Raw genomic sequence first — 22,571 nt, forward strand, 5'->3', positions numbered from 1 at the left:
CATTCAGTGCTAAGAGCTATATTTAATGAACTTGTTTCCCAGTCTGTTTCTTGTTGCTCAAATAGTAGAGTAATAGAAAGATAAATAATTGGACAGGTCTTCCTTGGACACTTACTGGGTGTTTCTGGCATGCTGTATACTTTCAATGCTTTCTGTCTGAAGTTTTTCCTCAATTATTATGACTGAAAACCAAAGTTATATCAAGATAGAATTAAAGAACTTGAAAAGCTAAAATGAAGAAGTACTTCGTGTGGTATTGTTTATTCCCTCAGCTCATAATTCTGTTAAAAGTAATGGGAGCAGGAATGGTTTGTGTAGCTTATTTTGAGAAAGCCTAGCAAATATACCTGAACTGGTGGGAAATCTAAAGTAAATCTGAAAGCATATCTAACTTCTAACTACATTATATCTTCTTTATAGATTTTGTATGTTCCTGACCCAGACTACATTTCTAGTGTGGACAGCTCCCCCTCTCTAAGTCCTATAAGTCCCCTATCACCTACATCTTCCGAAGCAGAGCTTGACAAGGCTACAGTAAATGTAGGTATACCTGTTATACTTGAAATTAATTTACCCTTACAAGATAAATGTTACAGATGCTATGCTTTCTTCTTAAACTATCCTTTGGTTTTGGGGAGAAAGTACTCAACATTTGGAGTTAAAAGTAAAATAGTACCTTTTTAAAAGTAAATACAAGCTTTTAGTCTTGAAATGGCAGTTTTCTGTGTGAAAACTGATTTGAGGGCAAGTTGTTTGTAGCAAAATACTGTCCTTGCACATTGAAATCTTAGTTAGTTTCTGTTGCATTTCTGTATTTGTTACATCTCAAAGCTAGTTAAAGGCATTTGATTGTATTTGCCCTTCACTGAAACAGACTTTTTTTTGTTTCATTTTGCTAAATGAAACTAGAAAACCCTCTCCCACATCTCTACAGCAGGAGGAACCTGAGTATTCTGTCCAATATATTGTTTCTACAAAAACTAAGTTGATTATAGGTCACTTCTGCTTAGTAGTTCTACCTTTGTAGACTTTCAAAATACTGAAATTGTTTAGCCATCAGAGCTGCCCTGTAATTCAGCTCAAAAGTAGATTTTTGGGTAGGAGCTAGCTTTGTAGAAGCATGTCTTTCCAGTAACACTGGTTTGCTGTCAACAGAATTCCATGGGGAACACTCCAGCCAGGAAGATGCAGTATTGGAGCCTGAGCTTTTGTGTAATTCATGCAAATATGACCTTAATCGGATGTTTCTTAATACATCACTGCTATTACTTTCCCAGTTATCTTTTTCTCTCAAACAACAGATTTTCTTGATAGCATATTTTGATAGTGCTCAGTCCAACTGTCAAATGTATACTCCTGGGTTCTGTGTGCTCAAAGTTTAGGAATGTTTAAGACTCAAAGTATTTATTTATGTGCTTGTGTGACTTGGTTGGTCCAGACAAGTTTAAATTTAAATGTTTTACTTTGTTGCTGGATAGGTTCTCAAACTGCATTACAAAGGCTGTGGTGAGCCTTCTACTGAAAATTACTGTTTGGTTTTGCTGCTGTGCTTTTGCTCTGACCTAGTATACCTGTTCTCATATCTGCTGCCATTAGTGCTGAATAATTTCTGTTGTTTTATGGCAGACTGGAGGTGTTGTAGCACAGTAAGTAGACTAGTCTGCAAGAATACACTTTTGTATCATGTATCTTGTGTCTATATCTGTCTCAAAATGACTGTAGATGCTACGATACACCTGCCCATATAGCATATGTTGTGTCAAGTTACTAGAGAGAAAATTATTTGCTTTACTGTTAGAAATCAGAGCTTTTTCTACAGTTCATCAGATACTGTGCTTTTGTCAATTATTTTGTATATGCTTGTTGGCAAATAGTAGCTAAGGAGGCTTAATAGCATAACTATACCTGTAATTTATTTGACAGTTTTTTTATTGGCTATATGCACATAGCAGAGATAAAAGTTAAAAGTGTAGAAGAAACAAAGTAGACAAAAATACTTAAAAATCTCTTCTGCAAAACATTTTTTTTATTGTCCAATGTTAGCAACAATTTGAGTGTTAAGTTTTATTTAATTGAACTTTATTATTGCAGAACTGTTTTGTGCATCTCGTTATGTGTTGTGGATCATTACAAGCAGTTCTTAAATGCTTCAGGGAAAGTCAAACGAGCAATGTGATGATATATAATAAAGTGTCTGTTCTGTTTCTGAGGCTTTTCAATCTACATGTAAGGAAGGAGGGAATATTTGTCAAAAGAAATCAGAACAGAAATCACTTGCATTTGTCAGTGTGGACTCTATGTGTATTTGGTTTTGTTTCTCAAACAGTCTCTCCAGCAACACAAAAGGCACTCAACTTCTGTGTGACCTGTTAAGGCTGAAGGGTTTTGTTCTTCATCATACTACCTATCTTTCATGTTTTTCTTTTCTCTTTGCTGATTTCTATCACTATGAATGAAAGAAATACTAGCATACATTCTCTAGTGCTCTCTTGATGTCAGTCTTTGACTCTCCTCCAATTTTGACTCTAGATTTGCAGTTTAAATTTAATTACATTTTGAAGTAAAGAGAATATGTTCCTCTGCCTGTATAATGTAAATGAGTCTTCTCTCTGTGCTCTGGTTTTTGAATCACTGAGTTCTTGGTAGGTAAGATGATTAACAAATATCTGAACTTCTGAGTCAAAAACTATGCTATGCTATACTCTGTTCTTTTATTTCTGTTTTAATAAACTTTAGAGTAGCTTAACACGACCAAGTGGCTAAGGACAAATCAGCATGTGGCTGATATAATCTGCATAACCCTGTTAAAGTTGGGGTCTTTTGAGGTTTTGTATTTTTGGTTTGTTTGGGGTTTTTTTGGTTTTTTTGTTTGTTTTTTTTTTTTTACATTGCTACGCTTAAGCTAAGATATCAGTGTGTATTTCACTAACTTTGTTACTGTGTGTGTAAGAACTAGCTTAGGCTTTTAAGCCTTTCTTATGCTGCTGGGCTTTTGAAGTATCTCTTCATTCAACAGTCTGCACACATTTGAGATGATGCAATATGCTTCGTTACCTATAAAGCTTAAAATCCACTTCAAAATAATATGTAGTGATAAGGGCATCATCATTAAATTGGCAAGTCTACCACCAGTATTATTCCTACTTCTGTGTCATGTGGCAATAAGATGAGAAATAGCTGCCTTAGTCACTGTGAGCTTGGAGATCAGCTGAGGACTCTCACAGCCACTTGCTAAGTTATGTGTCATGAAGGTGTCCACATAGGTTTTACTAGAAAAGCTTATGTAGAAGGAGAACTTATCTCCAGGAGGTTTGTTTCTTAATTATACCTTCCTTAGCTTTTTCAGCAAAATTCAGTTCAGTGGTCTACAGGGTGTCTTGTTTTTTTGTTTGCTTTTTTAACAAAAGTTGAAAGATGCAGGCAAAGGCTAAAGTAGTGCCAGAGAATGAACTGAAAACAGTTGTGCATAATGTTCCTGGATATGATAAAGGCATTTAGCTGCAGTCTGTACTAGTGAATAGAACTGTACAGCAAAGCAGAAAACCAAAGGGAACATAGAAGTTGACATTTTTAAAAAATAGTAATATTAATAACTAAAAGTAGCAATTGTGTATAAAATGGAAGCCTTTAAACATGGGTGAAGCTCTAAAACAGGGTTGCTGTGTCTATAAAATAGGCTATATGTGTATCTACACACTCCTATATGTGTATCTTTTTATTTGAGACAATTTTTTTCACTGTCTTGTCACGGGTAGGGTTTCATGTTCACTACTTAGTTCGATATACTGGTATGCAGCAAGAAGCATAACTCTTACCTTCCCAGGGAGGTCATGAGAGAATTCCTCTCAAACTTACATCCAGGCGTGTGAATGATAAAGATGGTCGGAAACAGAGTGAATGTACTAAGGCTTATATCGTGCCTGACAAAAGTGATTGCTTTCTGTGATGAGATGGCAGGCTCAGCAGCTGAGGGAAGAGCAGTGCATGTTTCTTACCCTGACTATAGCCAGGCCTATGACACTGTCCCAAAGCAGCCTTGTTACTGGGGAAATGTGAACTGAGTAGGTGGAGTAAAAGATGGGCTGAAAAAATTGCCAGGATCTTTGTGTTCAAACTTAAACAATCTCACACATGTATTGAATGTTTATTTTTTATGGAATCATAGGATGGCTTGTGTTGGAAGGGACCTTAAAGATCATGTAGCTCCAACTCCCCTGCTATGAGCAGGGATACCTTCCACTAGATCAAGTTACACAGAGCCCCATCCAGCCTGGTCTCGAACACTGTTTTCTGTGGTGAATCCTTGAGGGTCCCTGTTGGGGTGATACAGTTCATAATCTGTCTATCAGGGACCCTGACTGGTGGGACAGGTCACAATGCACTGTCAGCAAGCTTGGTGGTGGGGAGCAAAAATTAGGGAAGCGGTCAATACAGTGGAGGGAGGCACAAGGACTGCTCATCAGGGACATCATGAGGTTTCTGTTGCTCCATCTCTCCAGAATCTTGAAGTTCAACAATAGCTAAGACCTACCTGGGACAGGGAAGAGCCCTATGTAACAGTACAGGGTTGGCTACTTACATAGCAGCTTTGCAGAGAAACTAAGGGCCGAGGAGAGATTGAGACTAGTGTCCTGGTGGAGATGTTGGACAATGTCTACTTGTGATGATGAAGTCTAATCACATGCCAAGTGGCAGGTGAAAGAGGGATATCAACAGGTTGAGGCAAGGGTGGCTTGTGAAGCTGCATTTGCAGTATCGTGTCCACTTCTGGCACCTTCAGTGCAAGACAAAAGATTGACATGCTGGAGCTAGTCCAGTGGAGGGCATTAAGATGATCAGGGAAGGGAAACATATGAGGCACAAGGACTGGCTGAGGTGTGGGTTTTTTGTTGGGTTGGTTTTTTAATTTTGTTTTTGTGTTTTTGGGGGGGTTTTTGCTGGAGAAGAAAATACTGATGGAAAACTGGATTTCTCTGTTGTACTACCTAGTAGACAGGTCAGAGTGAGAAGAGTGAAGGTCTTCAGAAGTTCATAAATGATGGACTGCAACAGCTGTAAGTTACTGCACAAGAAGTCCTGGTTAAATAACGGGAGAATACTTTTCACAATGAGGGTGGCTAAACACTGGAGCAAGCTTCTTGGAAAGGCTGTGGAATCTCCAGCCTTAAAGATTTCAACTCAACTGGAAGAGCCATGAACAGCATGATCTAACGTAGGTTTAGACCTGCTTTGGCAACAGGGTTAGACTAGCTGACCTTCCAACTTAAAGTAGTGTATAATATTATGGAAGGACATTTAATAGGACTTCTGTTGAAGTTGGAAAAGAATCCTTTCTGCTAACTTCTGTTCAGATTTTGCATGTGACAGAATATTGTATGATCTCCTTATGTGTTTTGATCATTATTTTGTTGTTTTTTCCTAGGTTGATTCTGATTATCTTTGCCCAGGTGTATTTTTTTATCAGGGGCTGGTAGAGCTGTGCTTCATTAGTTGTAGTCCTTTGGATCAAAGCAGTCTAAGCTGGAGTGGATTTGGAACCCTATTTTTACATTTGTTTTCACGTCAAAGAAAAACAAAAATTACACAACAGAAAATCTCTAAAAGTTAATATTTAAACAGATAAGTTGCTAAATTCTGTTTTGTTTTTTTTTATATTTCCTTTTAGGATTCAGATGGAGTCCAACAGAAAGAGTCAGCTGCTTCACCAGCACATGCATGTGTTCGTCCTACGAGAGTGGTATCATCCACGTCCGAAGAGGAGGAAGCGTTTACAGAGAAATTTCTAAAAATTAATTGCAAATACATCACTAATGGCAAGGTACTGAAACCTTCAGGTGTTACTGTATGGAATATAACAATAAAGCACATTTAAATCATAAACCATACAGTAAAATTTAGTCAGAGATAGGTAGATGAATCATCTACCTATGTGCTATATATGTCTATATAAATATATTTCTTTTTACTCCCTGTTTTCTTGGGATTCCCCAGGCCACTTGTTTCAAGACATGATGCAAGCAGTCGATATGTGACAAACTTCCCTGATGACATACTGTTACATAATTCTTTTGAGGGCTTGAGGTTCTGTTTTGTTTCTTATGTTAGTATCTCTAGTAATGAATTCTTCTTACTTACAGTGGAGAAGGACATGCCTTATGGTATAAGGAAATCTGTAGCTGTGTAGCTTTGCTTTAATTTTTTATTTTAAAGCAGAATAGGGTGAGCAGAATAAACCTCTGATTCTGTAAACAAGCAATTCTGTATTGTTCTCCACTGGGTACAGTATGGTAAAAATCTCGTGGGGTTTTTTTTGTTTGTTTTGTTTTTGTTTTTTAATTTTTTTTTTCCTTTGAAGGAGTAGTTACAATTCTCTCAGTAGTGTCATTACACAAATGTCTCCAAATTAGTGGCACTTAATTCACCTCCATTTGGCTCATAAGTGCACAAGTTTTGCACAGACTTTTAGGGACTGAGACTGTCAAAAGACTTTACCTCAGAACATTTTACAGAAAAAACAATCTTTACTCTCCTACCCCACAGAAAAATTACTATTGGACACTATTTATGAAAAATCATGCACTACTTTCTCCTTTGCCTGAAAGTTTGGATATGTATATAAAAATACTGCTGATTCTGTGTTGCTCAGCAATAGATTTTCAGATCAGCTACTGATAAACAGATTAATAAGAATCTCCTAAAACCACTTTTTTTTTTTTTTTTGGCTGATGAAAAGGGTCACAGATCTATGTGTGTATAGGCTTGAAGCCTATTGACAGAAGTTCTGTGTTAGAAGTCAATGAGGCAAGTACCGGAACAGCTTTCTTTGTTACATTGTTCTTCTTTGCAGTTAGTTTTCTTCATTCCTGGCATCCTGTCTTTAGCTGATGTTTTTTAGATTCATCAGAGGCACATCTTTACTCAACAGTTTTAGGTGCTGTGATGGAGTGGAAATGAGGCCCATGAGCCTTTGTTTAGAAATTGGCTGTGCTGGAAAAATATAATCTAGGGTTAAAATTTACATATATTATTTACGTGCTGTATTTTCTCATTATAATATTACGAAGCGTTTGTCTTTGACCTGTGTATTTCTGGCCTATTTTCTATGAGCTTGAAGTAGAATTCTGTTTTAAAGAGTTATATAATTCGTCACAGTATCAGTCCATACGTGGGAGAGAAATGAGTATGAACTTGCTCAGATTTGAGTGCCAGGTTTTACAAGTTTAGCATGTAATTTAGCCTTTGTCACATGTGGTAGAAATGTCCTCTGGAGTGTTGTCTTATCCTGTCCTTGATAAGTTTTCTGATGATGCAGGATGATAAATTTTCAAAGTTTGCTAGAGAAAACTTAAAAGATTCATCCTCTGCTTCCCACTCTGGAAGTGATTTTGAAACTCCTAGTTAACTGTTTTATAGGGCTTCAGTTGTGAGTCTGGCATCACTGTGACTGCTGCTCGTAAACCTAAATCTAGTGAAATCCTATTTTTCAATGTGTCTAATTATGCAAAGGGGCTTTTGTTAAGGTGACTGTCATTTCTCACTGTTATTCTGGATGTGTTTGCAGTTGCTTTTAGTTACACCTGTGACTTCCTGGACAGCAGAGAGGAATTCTCCAACATGCAGTGGCTGGAACCTGGGAATGTTTGCTCTGTTCATTGCACTTGCTCCCTACTAACTGTTAGAGGCAGGATGTTAAGCACAGTTAGAGACAGGGTCATGTGAATATCCACATTCTGGCTCTAATCTTCCCTTTATAATGATTTTTCAGATTTCTGTCTCAGGTATTGTATAGGATTTAGAACTTCTATTTTCTTTCCCACATGTAATATATGGGTAGTGAAAGAATAGAATATTTTGATTGGAAGGGACCTATAATGATTATCTCATCCAGCTGCCATCAAGGCTATGACCTTGTCTCTTCTGTATCAGATCTATAGAATATTAATAAAATTCCACTTTCATGTGTGGTCATTAATGAAAGAACTCAGACATAGAAATGCTGCTGCTTTTTTTTTTTTGATTATGTACTGAATCTACAGAAGTAATGTTTGTTTAAAGAGAAGCAGTTGCTCTTCTGAGAGGAACTGACTTTTGCAGTCATGTTAAATTTGTTTTCTAGACTACAGTGGATATAACAAAATGTTGACTTCTCTTGACAGTCCTCCTCTTGGGAGGTCCTTTTTGCACCTTGAAAGTCTATTTTGCACCTTGAAAGTGCTGGAAAAGAAATGCCAGTGACAATTTTTTTCAGTATTTTGGAATGAGGTAAATACGTTCTGCTGACTTTAAAGTCTTTGGTATATGTGTTGGACTCTAAAAGACACATATAAAACCTGACTAGGCACTGAACCACTAAAAGGAATCACATCTAGATGCTGGAGCTGCTTCTGAAACTTTTCCTTTCTCCTTACTAATGGCAACTTCATTTTTCTCCTGTGAAGGTTGTCAACTGTCACCTGAGAAAAAATTTCTGGAGTTGGGAAGGATTGTAGCTGTGTTTCATGCTGCCCTGATATGTCTTCTTGAAATGAAACTGAAAACAAACAATCCCCCCCAATGTACAATGTTTGTAATAACTGTGAATGCTTTATCAGTAAGCTGAATATTTATTAATTTCCTGATAACTTTCAACAGTACATGAAGTGACTCTTTTCCGATTCTTGCACAAATTTGTCCAGATTTGTAGTCTTTAGGATTCAAGATCTGTAACTGAAGGATCCCTGTCATATTCTACTTAAAGCTAGATTTCCTCCAGTTCATAGTTTTAGCTCAAACTCTGCTGTTTTAACAGTTAAATGAATTTCTGTAGCAGGCAAGTGGTGTTGGTGTTGGCATGTGTTTCTAACACTTTTGTTTAAAAAAAGTTCAACATATTGTAAATTACCTTTGTTTTTACAGCTGGATTGTGTAAGAATGCCGCAGTTCATAATATGAATAGCGGCGTTAAAATTTTTCATACTCAAAGTTTAAAATCTACTTCATGTACTGCAGCAGTATCATTGTGATTAAATCCATCCAAAGTTGCATCTTTAAAAGTCTTTAGTGCTTTTTATTCTATTTCCATTCTGTAAACATATTTGTCCAATCAGTTAACAGGTCCATTAAGTTAGAATGACTTGTATTGGCTACTGTGTTATTTTTGTGTAAAGAAAACGAAGATAAATGGCAGTTTTTGAAGGTCTCTCTTTATTTGTTCTCCGATTAAATAGCAGAAAGTGAGAAGAGTTAAGAGTCAAGTTTTAGATGATGCTTGAAATTGCTTGCAGACCTACCAGTTAAGCCCTGTGGTTATCTGGGAAGGATGTCTCCTTACCCTCAGAGGAGCTGTTTAGTGTGTTCATTAAGGTGCAAGGGTTTCTTATTTTACTAAAACCAGTTATTGATTAGTTGCGAGGAACAAAACTTTTCTCTGGGGAAAATAGGAGGCATTAATTTGCTTCCTCAGAAAAAGTTACATTTCTACATGACTGCAAAACATAAGAAACTGTATCAGGTTACCTAAATTTAGAGATGCTTAAAAAAAAAAGAACATACCTTTTTCCTACCAAAAAGATGGAGAAGAAGCTGAAATATGGAGGAGAAAACTTATCACTTCTTTTCCCTCTCATTTTAGGGTACGGTCAATGGTGTGCTGCTAGTGACGCCAAATAATATAATGTTTGATCCTCATAAAATGGATCCTCTGGTCCAAGAGAACGGCTGTGAAGAATATGGCATCATGTGTCCAATGGAAGAAGTGATGTCAGCTGCTCTGTATAAGGAAATTGTGGACAGCAAAATTAAGGATTCATTAAGCATGTAAGATAGAATAGTATTTGAAAAGCTTTGAGTAAATTTGAACTGTAGCCATATGTTGACCATACAAAAGCAGCAAATGAGTGTTTTCCTTGTTTTCTTTGTTAAGAAAGAACATCAAAAGTTGACCCTATAGAAAAGTGCAACATAAAAAGTCTTACGTGTGAATCTTCATTGTTTACCATTTTTCACTTGCTTCCCAAATCCTTGTTCCTCTGACAAATGGTTACAGACTCATTTTCTAAGATTTGTGTGTGTTTTCACGGTACTAGGAATATATTTATTCCCTTTTGGGCTAGAGGAGGGGCCACATATTCACCTTTACGTGTAGCCTTGTTTGGTGCAAACAACAAATTTGCATCAGTGAGCTAAACTGGTGCTTAGCCTGGCAGGCATTTAAAACCAACTTTAAACAGCATTATTAAAAATCTTCATTCAGTTCTGTCTGCTGCCTAATTTTTATACTGTTCTCAGAAGTAGGATAAATTCTGTCTTTAAAAACCAAAAAGGATTTAAAAAAATAATCAGGTAAAGGCCCCCTTTTACCTATTTCAACTCACAAAGCGCAAACATTTGCACACTACCATGACTGTCTACCTTTAACCAAGGTACAATTGTCTAGGTGTACGAGTGTAAATCTGTTTACTTGATGTGTAAATCTTAAATGCAGCTATTTTAATTAAGGTGTAAAGATATTTAGAACTCTGAAAAATACCATTTTACAGTTCTTATAGGTAACACGCTAAGCACATCTTTCTTGATAATCTTATTACTTCTGGACATCCAGATATTTGAGTTGCCTCCTACCATTTTGAAGTTCAGTTTTGGCATAGACTGGGTAGTGAACTGGTGTCTTGGCTGCCTGAAGTCATCTGTCTGTTGAAAGAGCAACTGAAGTACATATTGCTGCAGAAGTACTTTGGGGCTTTTGATACAAAATGGGGATGTCTTCAGCATGATTGCTTTTCTGGAAGTTTATTTTCCAGAATGAGTTTTAAAAAGTTGCTCACGGTTCCTACTTCAGTTGGTGTACAGTGGAAGGAATAAGGTAATGAAAATTAGATGACTCCTTTTAACCTACCTGTCTGAATCATAATACTGCAGTTGCAAGACAACTTTTTTTCCTAGCATGTTTAGCTTGTTAATGACTTAGTAATTACTTACAAATCTAGCTTCCATGACCTGTTGATTTTTGTGCTCCTGTAGCACATATTTTCTGTTTTGTTTATAATATGAATTCATATGGAATGAAAACATGTCTGTTTAATAAAAGGTCACACTGTGCGTTCAGAGCCCTGCATGTCCAATTTGATGTATCTTTCATGTCAACTTTATAAACTATTAGATAAAATACTTCTAGCATTTTCTTCAGTCCCAACACCTTTTTACTGTAGCCTCACAAAAAAAATTTGAGGCATATTTGTAAATTTGAGGGAAAATAAAAATCAAATTTCTCAAGTCTGTAAAAACAGAAGTCCCGACAGCTACAGCTAGATCTGACAAGACCTGTATCTTGAGGTGTTTTAGACTTAAATCATGTTTTCTCACTGTTTTTTTCCTAAATATTCCAGTGTTACAGTTAACCCTCTTTTCTCCCAATTTTACCAATTGTCAAACCTGCTTAAATTTGGGAAAACCATCTTAGTATTCAGATTATTGATATGGAAAATGATTGTGAACGCAATGGATTCTTTGGTTCTTAAAACTGCAATTTTGTGTTGTGTGGTTTCTATATGTAAGCCACAATCTGTGCTGAAACTGGACAAAAAAATATCTGACCACATACAGATGTCTTGGGGTTTTCATGAACCTTAGGTTGTGCTTGTATAAGAGCACCTATTACCAGCATAATCCTGAAAAATCTAGGAAATGGCCCAGTCTAATAGATAATAAATTCTAAAGTCTAACCTACATGCTTTATAAGCAGAATTACTCTAGCAGCAGCAGCATAATATCGGTTCCACCTTAACACTTAGCTAAGAGGGTGCATAAGCGTCTCAAAAACATCCTGAATTTCAGCACTGTCTCACTAATATGACCTAACTGAATAAAGTTTTGTAGAACAGTTGAGTGAATATATTATCCTTCAAGATACAAGATTAGGATACAAGCTTCTTAGAAAGTGTTTAATAATAGGTAATGGAAGAGGTGATGGGCTTGTGATAGCAAGGAAATTGAGAACTCTAGTCAAGATAAATACAAGAATTAAGAAGGTTGTGTACTGCTTATGTTTTTTTTTGACAACAGGGAAAAGCTTGAGTTCTGTAGATGTAGTTGAGCATGTTCACAGTACCGTTCTAGTTCTCCTCTTCTAAAACTCATAGAATTTCTCGTTAACTCATCTTGAAAGGCAGGTTTGAGTAAGACTATTTACTATGGGGAAAATAAGTTTTTATGCTTACTTTTCACTTATGTTATTTATCACATCTTCAGTTGTACAAGTAGTTGGGGATTTATTTTGCCAAACAATGGTATCTTCAAAGTTAGGTACCTGCTGAAGACCTGTTTTAGCAGAAATGCCATGGGCACAATAGTAACATCTATGTTGATGTTACTGTTGTTCTACATTGACTGGCTCATATAGCTAAGGTTAGACCAGATGACTTCTGCCATTCACTTCTTACCTGTGAGCTAGGTGACAACTTCCTCATAGAGTGGGAGAGATCTGTACAACTGTACTGGCCTCTTTGGTAGACAAAACTTAAAAGGTTGTGGGTGGCTTTTACCTTTAGAGGTTATGGTTGTGTGTAGCTCTTTGTTTTTACTTTGGCGTTTATTTTATTTTTACACTTTAAGTGCCTCAAACAATCTAGTTGGTTTCACAGGAGAGCTTGTCCTTGTGTAAGTAGTGTCATGGACTTGGAAAGTCCTAGCGATGTCATGCTGGCAAAAGGTCTGCTATGTTTACTGTTACAGTGTTATATTTTATGCTTGTATATTACTAATGCTCTGGATTAAGTTGTTTTTTGGAGTTTGTTTTTTTAAGAGCTTAAACTAAACTTAATAAAGAAATGAGCTTGATATAAAAGGTAACTGTTATAGCAACATTCTTATTTGCCCAACAGAGATGTAGAACAACTGTCAGTAAGAGAACATTGCCATTCCAAGAAATCTGCAAAGAGCAATACAGATGAAATGGATTCCAGGATGCGGGATACAGGCAATGACAGTGCTAGTACTGCCCCAAGGAGCACAGAGGAGTCTCTTTCAGAAGATGTATTCACAGAATCAGAACTCTCTCCAATACGTGAAGAACTTGTTTCCTCAGATGAGCTTCGCCAAGATAAATCTTCTGGAGCATCATCTGAATCTGTCCAAACAATAAACCAGACTAGTGCTGAATGTTTAACAGTCATTTCAGACTCAAATGAAGCTGCCAGTGACTTAAAGCCCAGTGCCGAAATGGCTGTAAGTGTTAAACAGTTTGGTACCCACTTAAGTTCAGAAAGTGCTAAAATGTCTATAAAGGGGGAACGAGAACCTCCTGAAAATACTACAGATGTCCCCCAGCAGTCATTGCAAAGATCACACAGTAGTGAGGAGCATGGCAAAGAGGCAGAAGTTGACAAGGATCAAGGTTCCTCACTAGGAAAAGAACCAGATAATGAGAAGGAAGAGGAATGTCCACCTTGTGAAGATACCACAGACTCTCAAAAGAAAGAGACAGCTAACAAAGGAAAAGTAGTGGGAGAGCAAACTCAACACTCGGAGACAGAAGTTGAAGAACTCCGCAAGCTCTGGAAGACCCACACTATGCAACAAACAAAACAACAAAGAGAAAACGTGCAACACGATTCACAAAAAGAATTTAGTCAGAAAACTGTATCTGCAGGAGATGGGCGGTTAGAAGGTGAGTCAATGAGTATTTATGGATACAGTGTTAGCCTTTGGATTGACAAAGTATCACCCTACGGTTCAATAGAATTTTTGCACTTTGTTTTCATTCTGTGTGACACATCTCCCCATGTATCAGTTATGTTTCTCATTAGCTTGAAGATACACCAAAGCTAAACGACCTAAAGTAGTGGAGAAAATATTGCTCAGGAAACTGAAAACACAGATAACTTTGTTACTGTAACTTTTCCTCATTGAAATTGTATTTCTAGTCATACTAAATCACAGTATCTTTCTAGGGGAGATTTAAACAAGCCTATAAAATCAGGTCTGTGATACCTTGGTCACAGTTAAAAATGTTCTTTAGCAATCAGCTAGCTCTCACTTAAATTTTGATCACAGTGTACATGTGTGTGAATGAATTTTGGGGACTGAATTGGTTATTTATGGCATGTCTGCCTTGTGATTAAGATTTATGGTATGAGCAACAAACACCAGAGTCTTAACACTGGGTTTGATACTTTAAGTATATTATTTCACTTGCATCTTGTTGTACTTTCATGATGACTAGAACAAGGTTAAACATCCAAAAAACATTTCTCAAGACAAATAAGAGCTAGATGATAAGACACTAATGGTATGGATACAGGGAACAACTAGGTTTTATTTCTTGAGTACCTTTTTTCTTCTGCAAAGATCAGGACCTGGAATTACTAGTTGGAAGTTATCCTGAAGGTCTGTTGAAGTTTTTCATATTGAAAAATGCTGTGCCTTTAAGCAACTTAAATATGCTTCTGTATGTATTTGATTTTGCTTTTTAAAAAAATCATAGGTCACTTCCTGATGCCTTGCTATCTTACTAATGGAGATAAATAAAGTCGTTGTTTTAATTGTGCAATATTTTGGGGGCTAGAAAAAAATCTGTTTGTGTGTGATAGGCATTAAAGATATGTGAAGTGCATTTGAAGGTCAAATTTTTTATGTTAATAATTAAAAGTCGAAATTATATTTAATAGAAAGGTACACTCTTTGGTTGATAGAAATTTGTCTTACACTTCAGAATCTGGTATAATAGTTTTTGTTGGTTTCGTCTTCATTTTGGTTTTTTTCTTTTCCTGTTAAGGAAGTACTAAATTTTGACATTTGAAGCAGATGAATTGTTACATCATTCTGTAATAAGTTTGATTTTTATGCCTTAAATATTAAAAGTAGTCTTCTGGCAAATATGTCAGCTAGCAGTAGTTGCTGATTGTGACTTATAAAAAATGCAGGTACTAAGTGTTCTTTGCTGCAATTGCTGCTTTTCTTATAATTGAATATTATTTGTAATTTGGTTGCATTAAATGCTTTAGTTTTGGTTTTCTGAAATGTTTTATCATAATAACTGCAGGTTTTTCATGTGTTATGTGATCTGTACACTCACAGAGTATATACACAGGTAACCAAATAGTGTCTGCATACAGTCTCACAGAAGAGTGCTAGAAAGCTGCACATGGTGTTATGACCTCGCTCAAGTTTGAGGGGGTAAAATAGAAAGAAAAAAGTTAAAAAAAAACAAAGGTTCCTTTTTGGAGATTTGTACCAATTACTTCAGTTCAACTTCAGTAGGAATTATTACATGTTTGTTATTCTTGCATGCTGTGTTAGCAGAATGCAAATAAACCAGTAAATTAAGAATTAATATTTTGCAAGTTAGGTAGATTTGGTGAAGCTTCTACAGGTACAATTAAATAGAACCAAGGTAAAAGCATAGATCTGCTATTTAACTCTTGAAAAGCATCAGACTAAATATGAGAGATCTATTAACAGTAGGACACTAAAAATACTAGGTCATTTAAAATTTGAAATACCATGAACACAGTCAGAATAAAACTCTGAAGTAGTCATACTATGAGTTTTGGATCATGAAGTTACCTAGACAGTCTTTTAATTTCTTTTATACAACAAGGACTTCATTATTTTTTTTTTTTTTCTTCTGTGGGATTTTTGAGCATTTAGGGTTCGGGAACTACTATTTTTTGATCTTTGCAGAGGTCATATGTTTCTGAGTTTGGAATTAATGATCTATTTCTTCTGAATATTGAACAGATGACACAATGCAAGTAGATAATTGTGAGTAGACTAGAATAACTAAAAAGGTCTCCCTTGTATCTGTTTTTAATTCTTTTATTACCCAGAACTCTGTTAACTCTCCTATTTTTACGGACACCTATGTTAACCTCTGGACTGAAATAAAGCTAGATGTAGTTGGTACTTTGGAGAAACTGTAATGGTCTATAGTTTTCTGTGTGTATAAACAAGCTGAAATAACATTAATGACATGTCTGTTTGCTGCTTGGTCAGCTAAGTATTTGCAGAGATTGAAAGGAAAAACAAGAAGCAGGAGACACACAATAACCATTGCTGAAATCCGTTCTCATTAAGTCTATATCAAATATACAAGAATATATTGGAGAACACACCAAAAAAAAGAGCATCTTAAATAACTCTTTTGAGACTTAGGGGTAGGGCTAAATTGTTTGGTTTTATTCTGTCTGCTAGCTGGAACTATATCATCCCACTTCTCTGAGCTCAGGGAAGTTCTAAACTACTGTATTTGAAGGACCAAAATACCAGGTATCAGGTCATTTTAGGAGTACTTACCTAACAGTGCCACAAAGTTCATGTGCCAGACCTATGAAACCATCTTTTTTGTTTCTTTTTAGTGGTGTTTTTGTTTAATCTGACAATTTACCTTTGAGCATACACATTTATAAAATACTTGCAAATAATGCATGTTATGATTAATTTATGATACTGTATAAATCAGGTATAATTCTAAAATGTTGACTGAAAATTAGGAGACGCACATTTAAATAGTTGCTGGGAAAAATATGCTCTTGGTGAGCAATGCTATTCTAAACTCTTTGCTGAAAATCTGATTGAGAAAAGATACAGTATCAATGTTCATAGATCAAGAAGGTGATGTTTTCTGTGCTTAGTGGATCTCTGGTCTGCATAAAAACTGAAGGAGAATTTCAACTGTAAAGAAAAAATGAGTGTCCTAGGAAACTGGAACATAATCTGTATGTACATTTAATACCAGAGCTAGGATAAGTCCTTGGTTGTCATAACTGATGATCAGAACTCTTAAATTTACTCTTTCCTTCCTTCCTTTATAAAAATCTCTTTTGACTGGAGGATTTGGGCAATTGATCTAGTAAAGAAACAATTTTAAGAAGGCTTCTTCCTTTACCTTGTGCTGACTTTACAATCCAGATCTTGAGGGTAATCATATAACTGTATTAGTTTAATTAAATATACTGCTGGAGGGAGAAATCTGTACTGTAACATCCAGTATACTTCATCCTGAGATGGTGTTCATGCCATTGAGCTGTTTGATATAGCTAATAAAGTAAAATTAATCCTGTATTAGTAGTGTTAGAACTTTTCCAGTTGCAAATGAAAAGTAATGAACAGGTTTGACATGTATGAATCAAGGCAAAGTACATATGTAGAATCGTATCTTTTGCATGTATGTGGTGTATCTGTTTAATAGTGGGAGGGTTGTCTGATTCAGTGATGAGTGGAATGCTTTGAGAATACCTTCTGAATACTTTCAGTGATGGATGAAATACTATTATAATGGGATCTCCAGAAATGAATGTAACAATTGTTGAATGTGTTGTACTCTGAAGTATATTCTGCTGATGCAATTGACATAACAGACATGGGATTATTACTACTTATATTACCCTGTTTCCCATTACTTGTTTATATGTGTCCTATATACCTGTACTGCCTAATACAAAATTAGTTAGTGATTTTGTTAAGCTTTTTTGTACACTGTGGATAGCTTACTTTTTCTTTATTAACAGGGTCTTCAGTCACAAAAGAGAAAAGACGACATCGATCTCACAAGTTTCTGCTTCTCAGGGTTGGAAAACCCATGAGAAAAACATTTGTTTCTCAAGCAAGTGCATCAATGCAACAGTATGCACAGAGGGACAAAAAACATGAGTACTGGTTTGCTGTTCCTCAAGAAAGGTAAGGAGGTAAACTGTAAAAATCAACACTTCACAATAGGCCTTTGAGCTTCATTTTTCTGCACCATTCAGAATTTTTCAGTGACTGTGTCTATAAAGCATCACAAAAACAGGTCAGCATCTGAGGATATTGTTGATTTGGTTTGTATTTGCCCCTGGAATACCTCATTACCTTACTGAAATTTTACTGATTTACTTGAGTTACTTGTGGATTCTGCCAATAGTTTCTCATGGTATTATTTAGGCTTTTGTTTGTAGCAAGTAATTGCTGAAAGAAAGATTCAAGTAAGTGAATCTATGTATGGTGGAGGAAGTGAGTTCTGCAACAAAGTTTTTATTGTCATTACCTGTACTTCCCGTTATTTAGAAACTTCCTAAAAATTCTCTCTACTTGTAAGAGCTCTGAGTTCAGAAGAGCTAGCTGGGGCCCTTTTGTCTTATCTTCATACATGGAACATGAAACCTTTCCAGGAAGCAAATTAAGTATGTCTGCTGGAAAAATATCTAAATTTTTTGCACTCAAAGACATGACGTGTCTGTGCTCACTTGTACAGTCTTGTATTCTGAAATGATCTTTTTTAGGAAACCGTGGCTTATTTTCAACTTGAATGTGATTTTGGGGGTTATTACATCCTTGACAAAGAGTGGGGGGAAAAGAAAGAAACAAAAAGCTATCATCTTGTATAAATACTTACTCAAAATGATGAAGTCACTTTTCCATCTTTTCTTTTGAGCTGAATGGCATAGAATGTCCAGTTGAGGCACTGCAGTTGAGGACAGATATGGATCAATTGGAAAGAGCCAGAGGAAAACAGCAAGACTAATTAATGCCTAGAAAGTGTAACATATAAAGAAAATTAGAAGTAAGTGGGGTTCTTTAATCTAAAGGAGAAAAGGTTGATTACAAACATAATCATTTCATACTTAAGTTGGTTGCAACAAGAAAGGCAGTAGTCTTTTTTTCATGTCCTCTGTGAATAGAAATGTGTAGTGGACTAAGTTACATCAAAGTATTCGAGTTATCCAACAGGTAGAATTGAGTCTACGCTAGTACATCACTAGTCCACTTTTAAACATCACTCCTGCCTCCTCTTAAGTGGAGGAGATGATGCAAATTCTTGAGTCAAATGTCTTGTCGCACTGATTCTGATGTAGTTAATCCTGTCTGGGCCAGGTATCCTCTTGCCGTTACAGTCAACTCAAATTTGCTTGTTCTATCAGTGTCATATTTAATTTGAAAACTGATAAATGTTTCACATATGACAATGATGTCTAGCTCAGTTGATTAAAACATTTATTGTCTCTTTGATTCATTTTCTAATGTAGCAGAGCAAGTACTTATCTTCAGCATAAGGCAGAGTTTATTACTTGTTTTGGAAGATGGTTCTTAGTTTGCAGTCTGTATCTGATCTTGGAAATTACTCCACCTATAGAAGGTGTCTCTCTAATTGCATGGAGAGTATAGTACCAGTTCTTTATTCATTTATTGTGTCCTGTGTTTTTTGTACACAAAAAGTCGCATGTCCCCATATTGGGTTGTTTGTTTTTCTTAATTTGGTGTTAACCTTGATGAATGCTACTGTGCGCAGGTAAAAACATTTAGTGTCAATCCAGTTGTCTTCTTCACCTGGTGGTAGGAGAGAAAAGTCGGTATCTGACAACCTGCATTATTTCAGTGTTCTTAATGTCAAATGAGCTAGTCTGGGAAGAAGCGTTTAAGAGTTCCTTAAGCATCAAGCTTTGTGGGCCTTTATTTTTAGCTGCTGTAATTATACACAATTCCAAGTTCTTGAGAAGTGCTATGACATCCTAAAATTGATATCTCATTCAGTGCATGAGGAGTCTGCATCTTCTTGTTTTGACTTCTGTAAAAGAACTTATCTAACTTCATGCATCTGAAATCTTTTACATTCTCTTACTGCCAGAGAATTTTTTTTTCCTTTCATCAGTGTTGTCCAGGAACCTTAATTTTAAGAAGGGTAACTGATTAACTGACCCTGGTTAGAGACTCTTACTACACACCTGTGTGCAGCATCCCTTTAGGCAGAGGCACATGAAAAACAAAACTGCAGTTTTTTGCAGAGATACTGCTCTACATCTCTTGGTATTCTTCCACTATTCAGTTTTGCAAGGATTTAGTAAGGGGAGGGGGAGAAGAATGTTCAAATACTGTTCTTTAGGCTAAACCAGGATGCAGATTGACTGTAGTCAGTGTCTCTGAAGAGAGACATAAGGAATAGTCAAATTCTTGTAACCAGAGCCATAAAACTCTAACTCTGAGTCTCTTTCCCACGATGAAGAGATAGTAGTGGATTTGTTGCAGGTCCTTTTTTTAGTGTTCTGTCTGTGCACCTACAGGAAATATTTAAACAGTACAAACTGACATCTAGTAGGATTGCAAATAACTTTCTTCTGTGAATTTGGGCATTTTACTCTTCCAAACTGGAAAACCATGCCATTTGGGCAGGTAACTTAAAAGGAGGTAATTTTGAATCGTGGTACTTAATGCAGTCAGAGTAGTCTGCATGCTTTCAGTCTTATTCCCTCATGTCTGTAGTAATTCTCATAATCTGTATAATTTTGGTTATATGTCTTAAGAACGTTCATCTCTTCTTCAGGAGTAGGGAAAACAGGCATCTTTAAATTCCAATTTTGTTTGTTCTTATGTAACTCTTTTTAAATAAAATAAAAAATTGTTGGTGTTTTATTTTGGAAGTTATTTCAGTTGTAAGCAGAGGTTTCCAATGGGACAGAAGTGGTTGAAACCTGTACTTGAATATGAAATCACGGTTAATACATTACCAAATTGCTTCCCGTTTTTCCTCCAGTATCAGTTTCATATAATTAAAAAGAAATTAAAAGGGCTAACTAGTTCTTTTCAAATATATCTCTAATACCTAGTGAAACATGAAATAGTAAGTATTTTCATTTTAACCTTAAATACTTCATGTTATTAGACAGGATCCAAAAGATCACAGAACTTATCTTTCTTCTCTGTATCATTATTTGACTTCTCTAGGACAGATCACTTGTATGTCTTCTTTATCCAGTGGAGTCCAGAGATATATGCGGAAGATACTGGGGAGTCTCTTCGGGAACCTGGATTTATAGTAGTGAAAAAGAAGGAAGAGCCTGAAACTAGTGAAGAATCTACTACTGAAGATGCTGCTAAAGAGTGGGAGGTAAGGAAGAACAGTGTCAAATATTATTTTAATATATTCCAATGAAAGTATTAAAAAAGGTAGTGTTAAATACTTTCCGAGAAGAAAAACAAAAGCAGTGTGCTATATTAGTCTGATTACTGTGATCATGACTGTTTAATTTATGCCATCCTAATGCTTTGCTCTAACATCAAGTCAGGGCAACATTTCACAATTGCAAGTCATTTTTGCGTGAAGCAAATTGTAACTTAAAACTCCAAGTGAAAAGAATGTGAGTACAGCAAAGAAGTTGCAATTTTGATGAAGCAGACATAATATTCAGTCTAGTAAACTGACAGTTTTCTGATACTTATTATTGTATCTAGAGTGTTCAGTATTTATTGGTAAGACTGAAAAAAAGGGATGGAGCAGCATAAAAGGAAAGGAACATCTATTAATGACTTGTTTCAATAATTCACTAATTAATTTTTCACTTTTAACTTCTTCGTGCATTAAGACACTGTTGAATGAACTTTAAAAATGTAACTGGAACTGTCTCAACTTTTATAACAAACACATTTCTCTCATGTGAATCTGTGTCCACTGTGCTTCTATGGACACATCTTTACATGTCTACATGGTTTTGTTTTGTAGTGTACATACAGTTAAAGCACTTGTAGTCTTGTGCCTTCAAGTCTTGGTCAAAAGTTTGATGATTCTTGTCATATATATATATATTGTGGAAGTATCCCATCAGCACTGTTTGAGTCTCAGGACAGCAATTGCCATCTCTGACTGTAGACTGATCTTCTGTTTTTTCTTCCCCCTACCCCCACCCTGCAATGGAGCACATTGAAATTAAGGAAGTCTACACTTATATTTTATGTAGAGGGTAAAAGAAATTTTAAAGAACTGCAATAGTCTTAACTACGGGTAGTAGTTTTCTTCTTAGCTCCAAAATGCAGAATCATGGAACTCTGACTTCCAACTTACTTACGTGAAGTATTAGACTGTGGCTGCAAAACACTCTCTGCAGCTCAGTGATTTTTCAGGAACCATATTTGCTTTCCGACATGGAAATTAATATCATAAGAATATGTCTTCTGAACCTTCATATTTTCAGCATATGTTTTGCTTGAGTACTTTTACCAGCAGTTGTTTTGGTGTTGACTCCTGCTCAAAGCCTTTATAAGTGTTTGATGTTTTGAAACTTGGCCTTTTGGAACATGAGGATCAGTGAAAAGTGATCAATATTATGGTTTAAAGCACAGTATGTCTTTTTTAATGAGCTCTTCAGTAACTTAGCACCTTAATATAATTACAGAATAATTTTAACAGAAAATAGTGAAAATTTGTATTCATGATTAAATGTTGTAAGTTTTTAGAAGCTATTTCTGAAGATATTTGAGACAATCCATTTTCTGCAAGTACTAAAAATCTGTAAGTTATTTACCATAGGATGAAGCCATGGCTTAAGCCTTTATTTAGGTCTTCTCTGGAAACAGTTGTAGAAGACATATTTCAAAAATATTGTAATTTCTGTGTTATGTGACATTATGTCAAGGTTGGTTTCTTAATATTATCAAATAATTTCTGGATTTAGAAGTTAGTGTGATTAGTGAAATGGTTAACTTGATAAAAAAGATGTTATGCAAATACAAGAAATAGGGTAATGTGGTCTTTTGTGCATTTTGACTTGAGTAATGTGACTTCCTCTGATTTCTAGCACAAATCTGAAAGTAAAAACTAACTTTTTAATTGGAAATGTTTGACAGTACGA

At 35.8% G+C, this 22,571-nt stretch overlaps 1 protein-coding gene across 7 annotated transcripts in view; it reads left to right on the plus strand.

Annotated features, from left to right (window-relative positions):
- The window catches only part of OXR1 (oxidation resistance 1), a 266,597-nt gene that overhangs the window by 211,091 nt on the left and 32,935 nt on the right, over positions 1–22,571 (plus strand). For 6 of the 7 annotated variants that reach the window (XM_039387650.1, XM_039387647.1, XM_039387648.1 and 3 more), the window contains 6 exons: positions 421–540; positions 5,666–5,818; positions 9,611–9,795; positions 12,858–13,642; positions 17,484–17,652; positions 20,671–20,833. In XM_039387650.1, coding sequence (XP_039243584.1) covers positions 421–540; positions 5,666–5,818; positions 9,611–9,795; positions 12,858–13,642; positions 17,484–17,652; positions 20,671–20,833 — 1,575 coding nt within the window. The remainder of the gene's footprint in view (positions 1–420; positions 541–5,665; positions 5,819–9,610; positions 9,796–12,857; positions 13,643–17,483; positions 17,653–20,670; positions 20,834–22,571) is intronic. The other variant, XM_039387649.1, reaches the window with a different exon arrangement.

Source organism: Pipra filicauda, unplaced genomic scaffold (assembly GCF_003945595.2).
Source record: "Pipra filicauda isolate LSUMZ 115617 unplaced genomic scaffold, ASM394559v2 scaffold57_size4234018_pilon, whole genome shotgun sequence".
NCBI lineage: Eukaryota > Metazoa > Chordata > Aves > Passeriformes > Pipridae > Pipra > Pipra filicauda.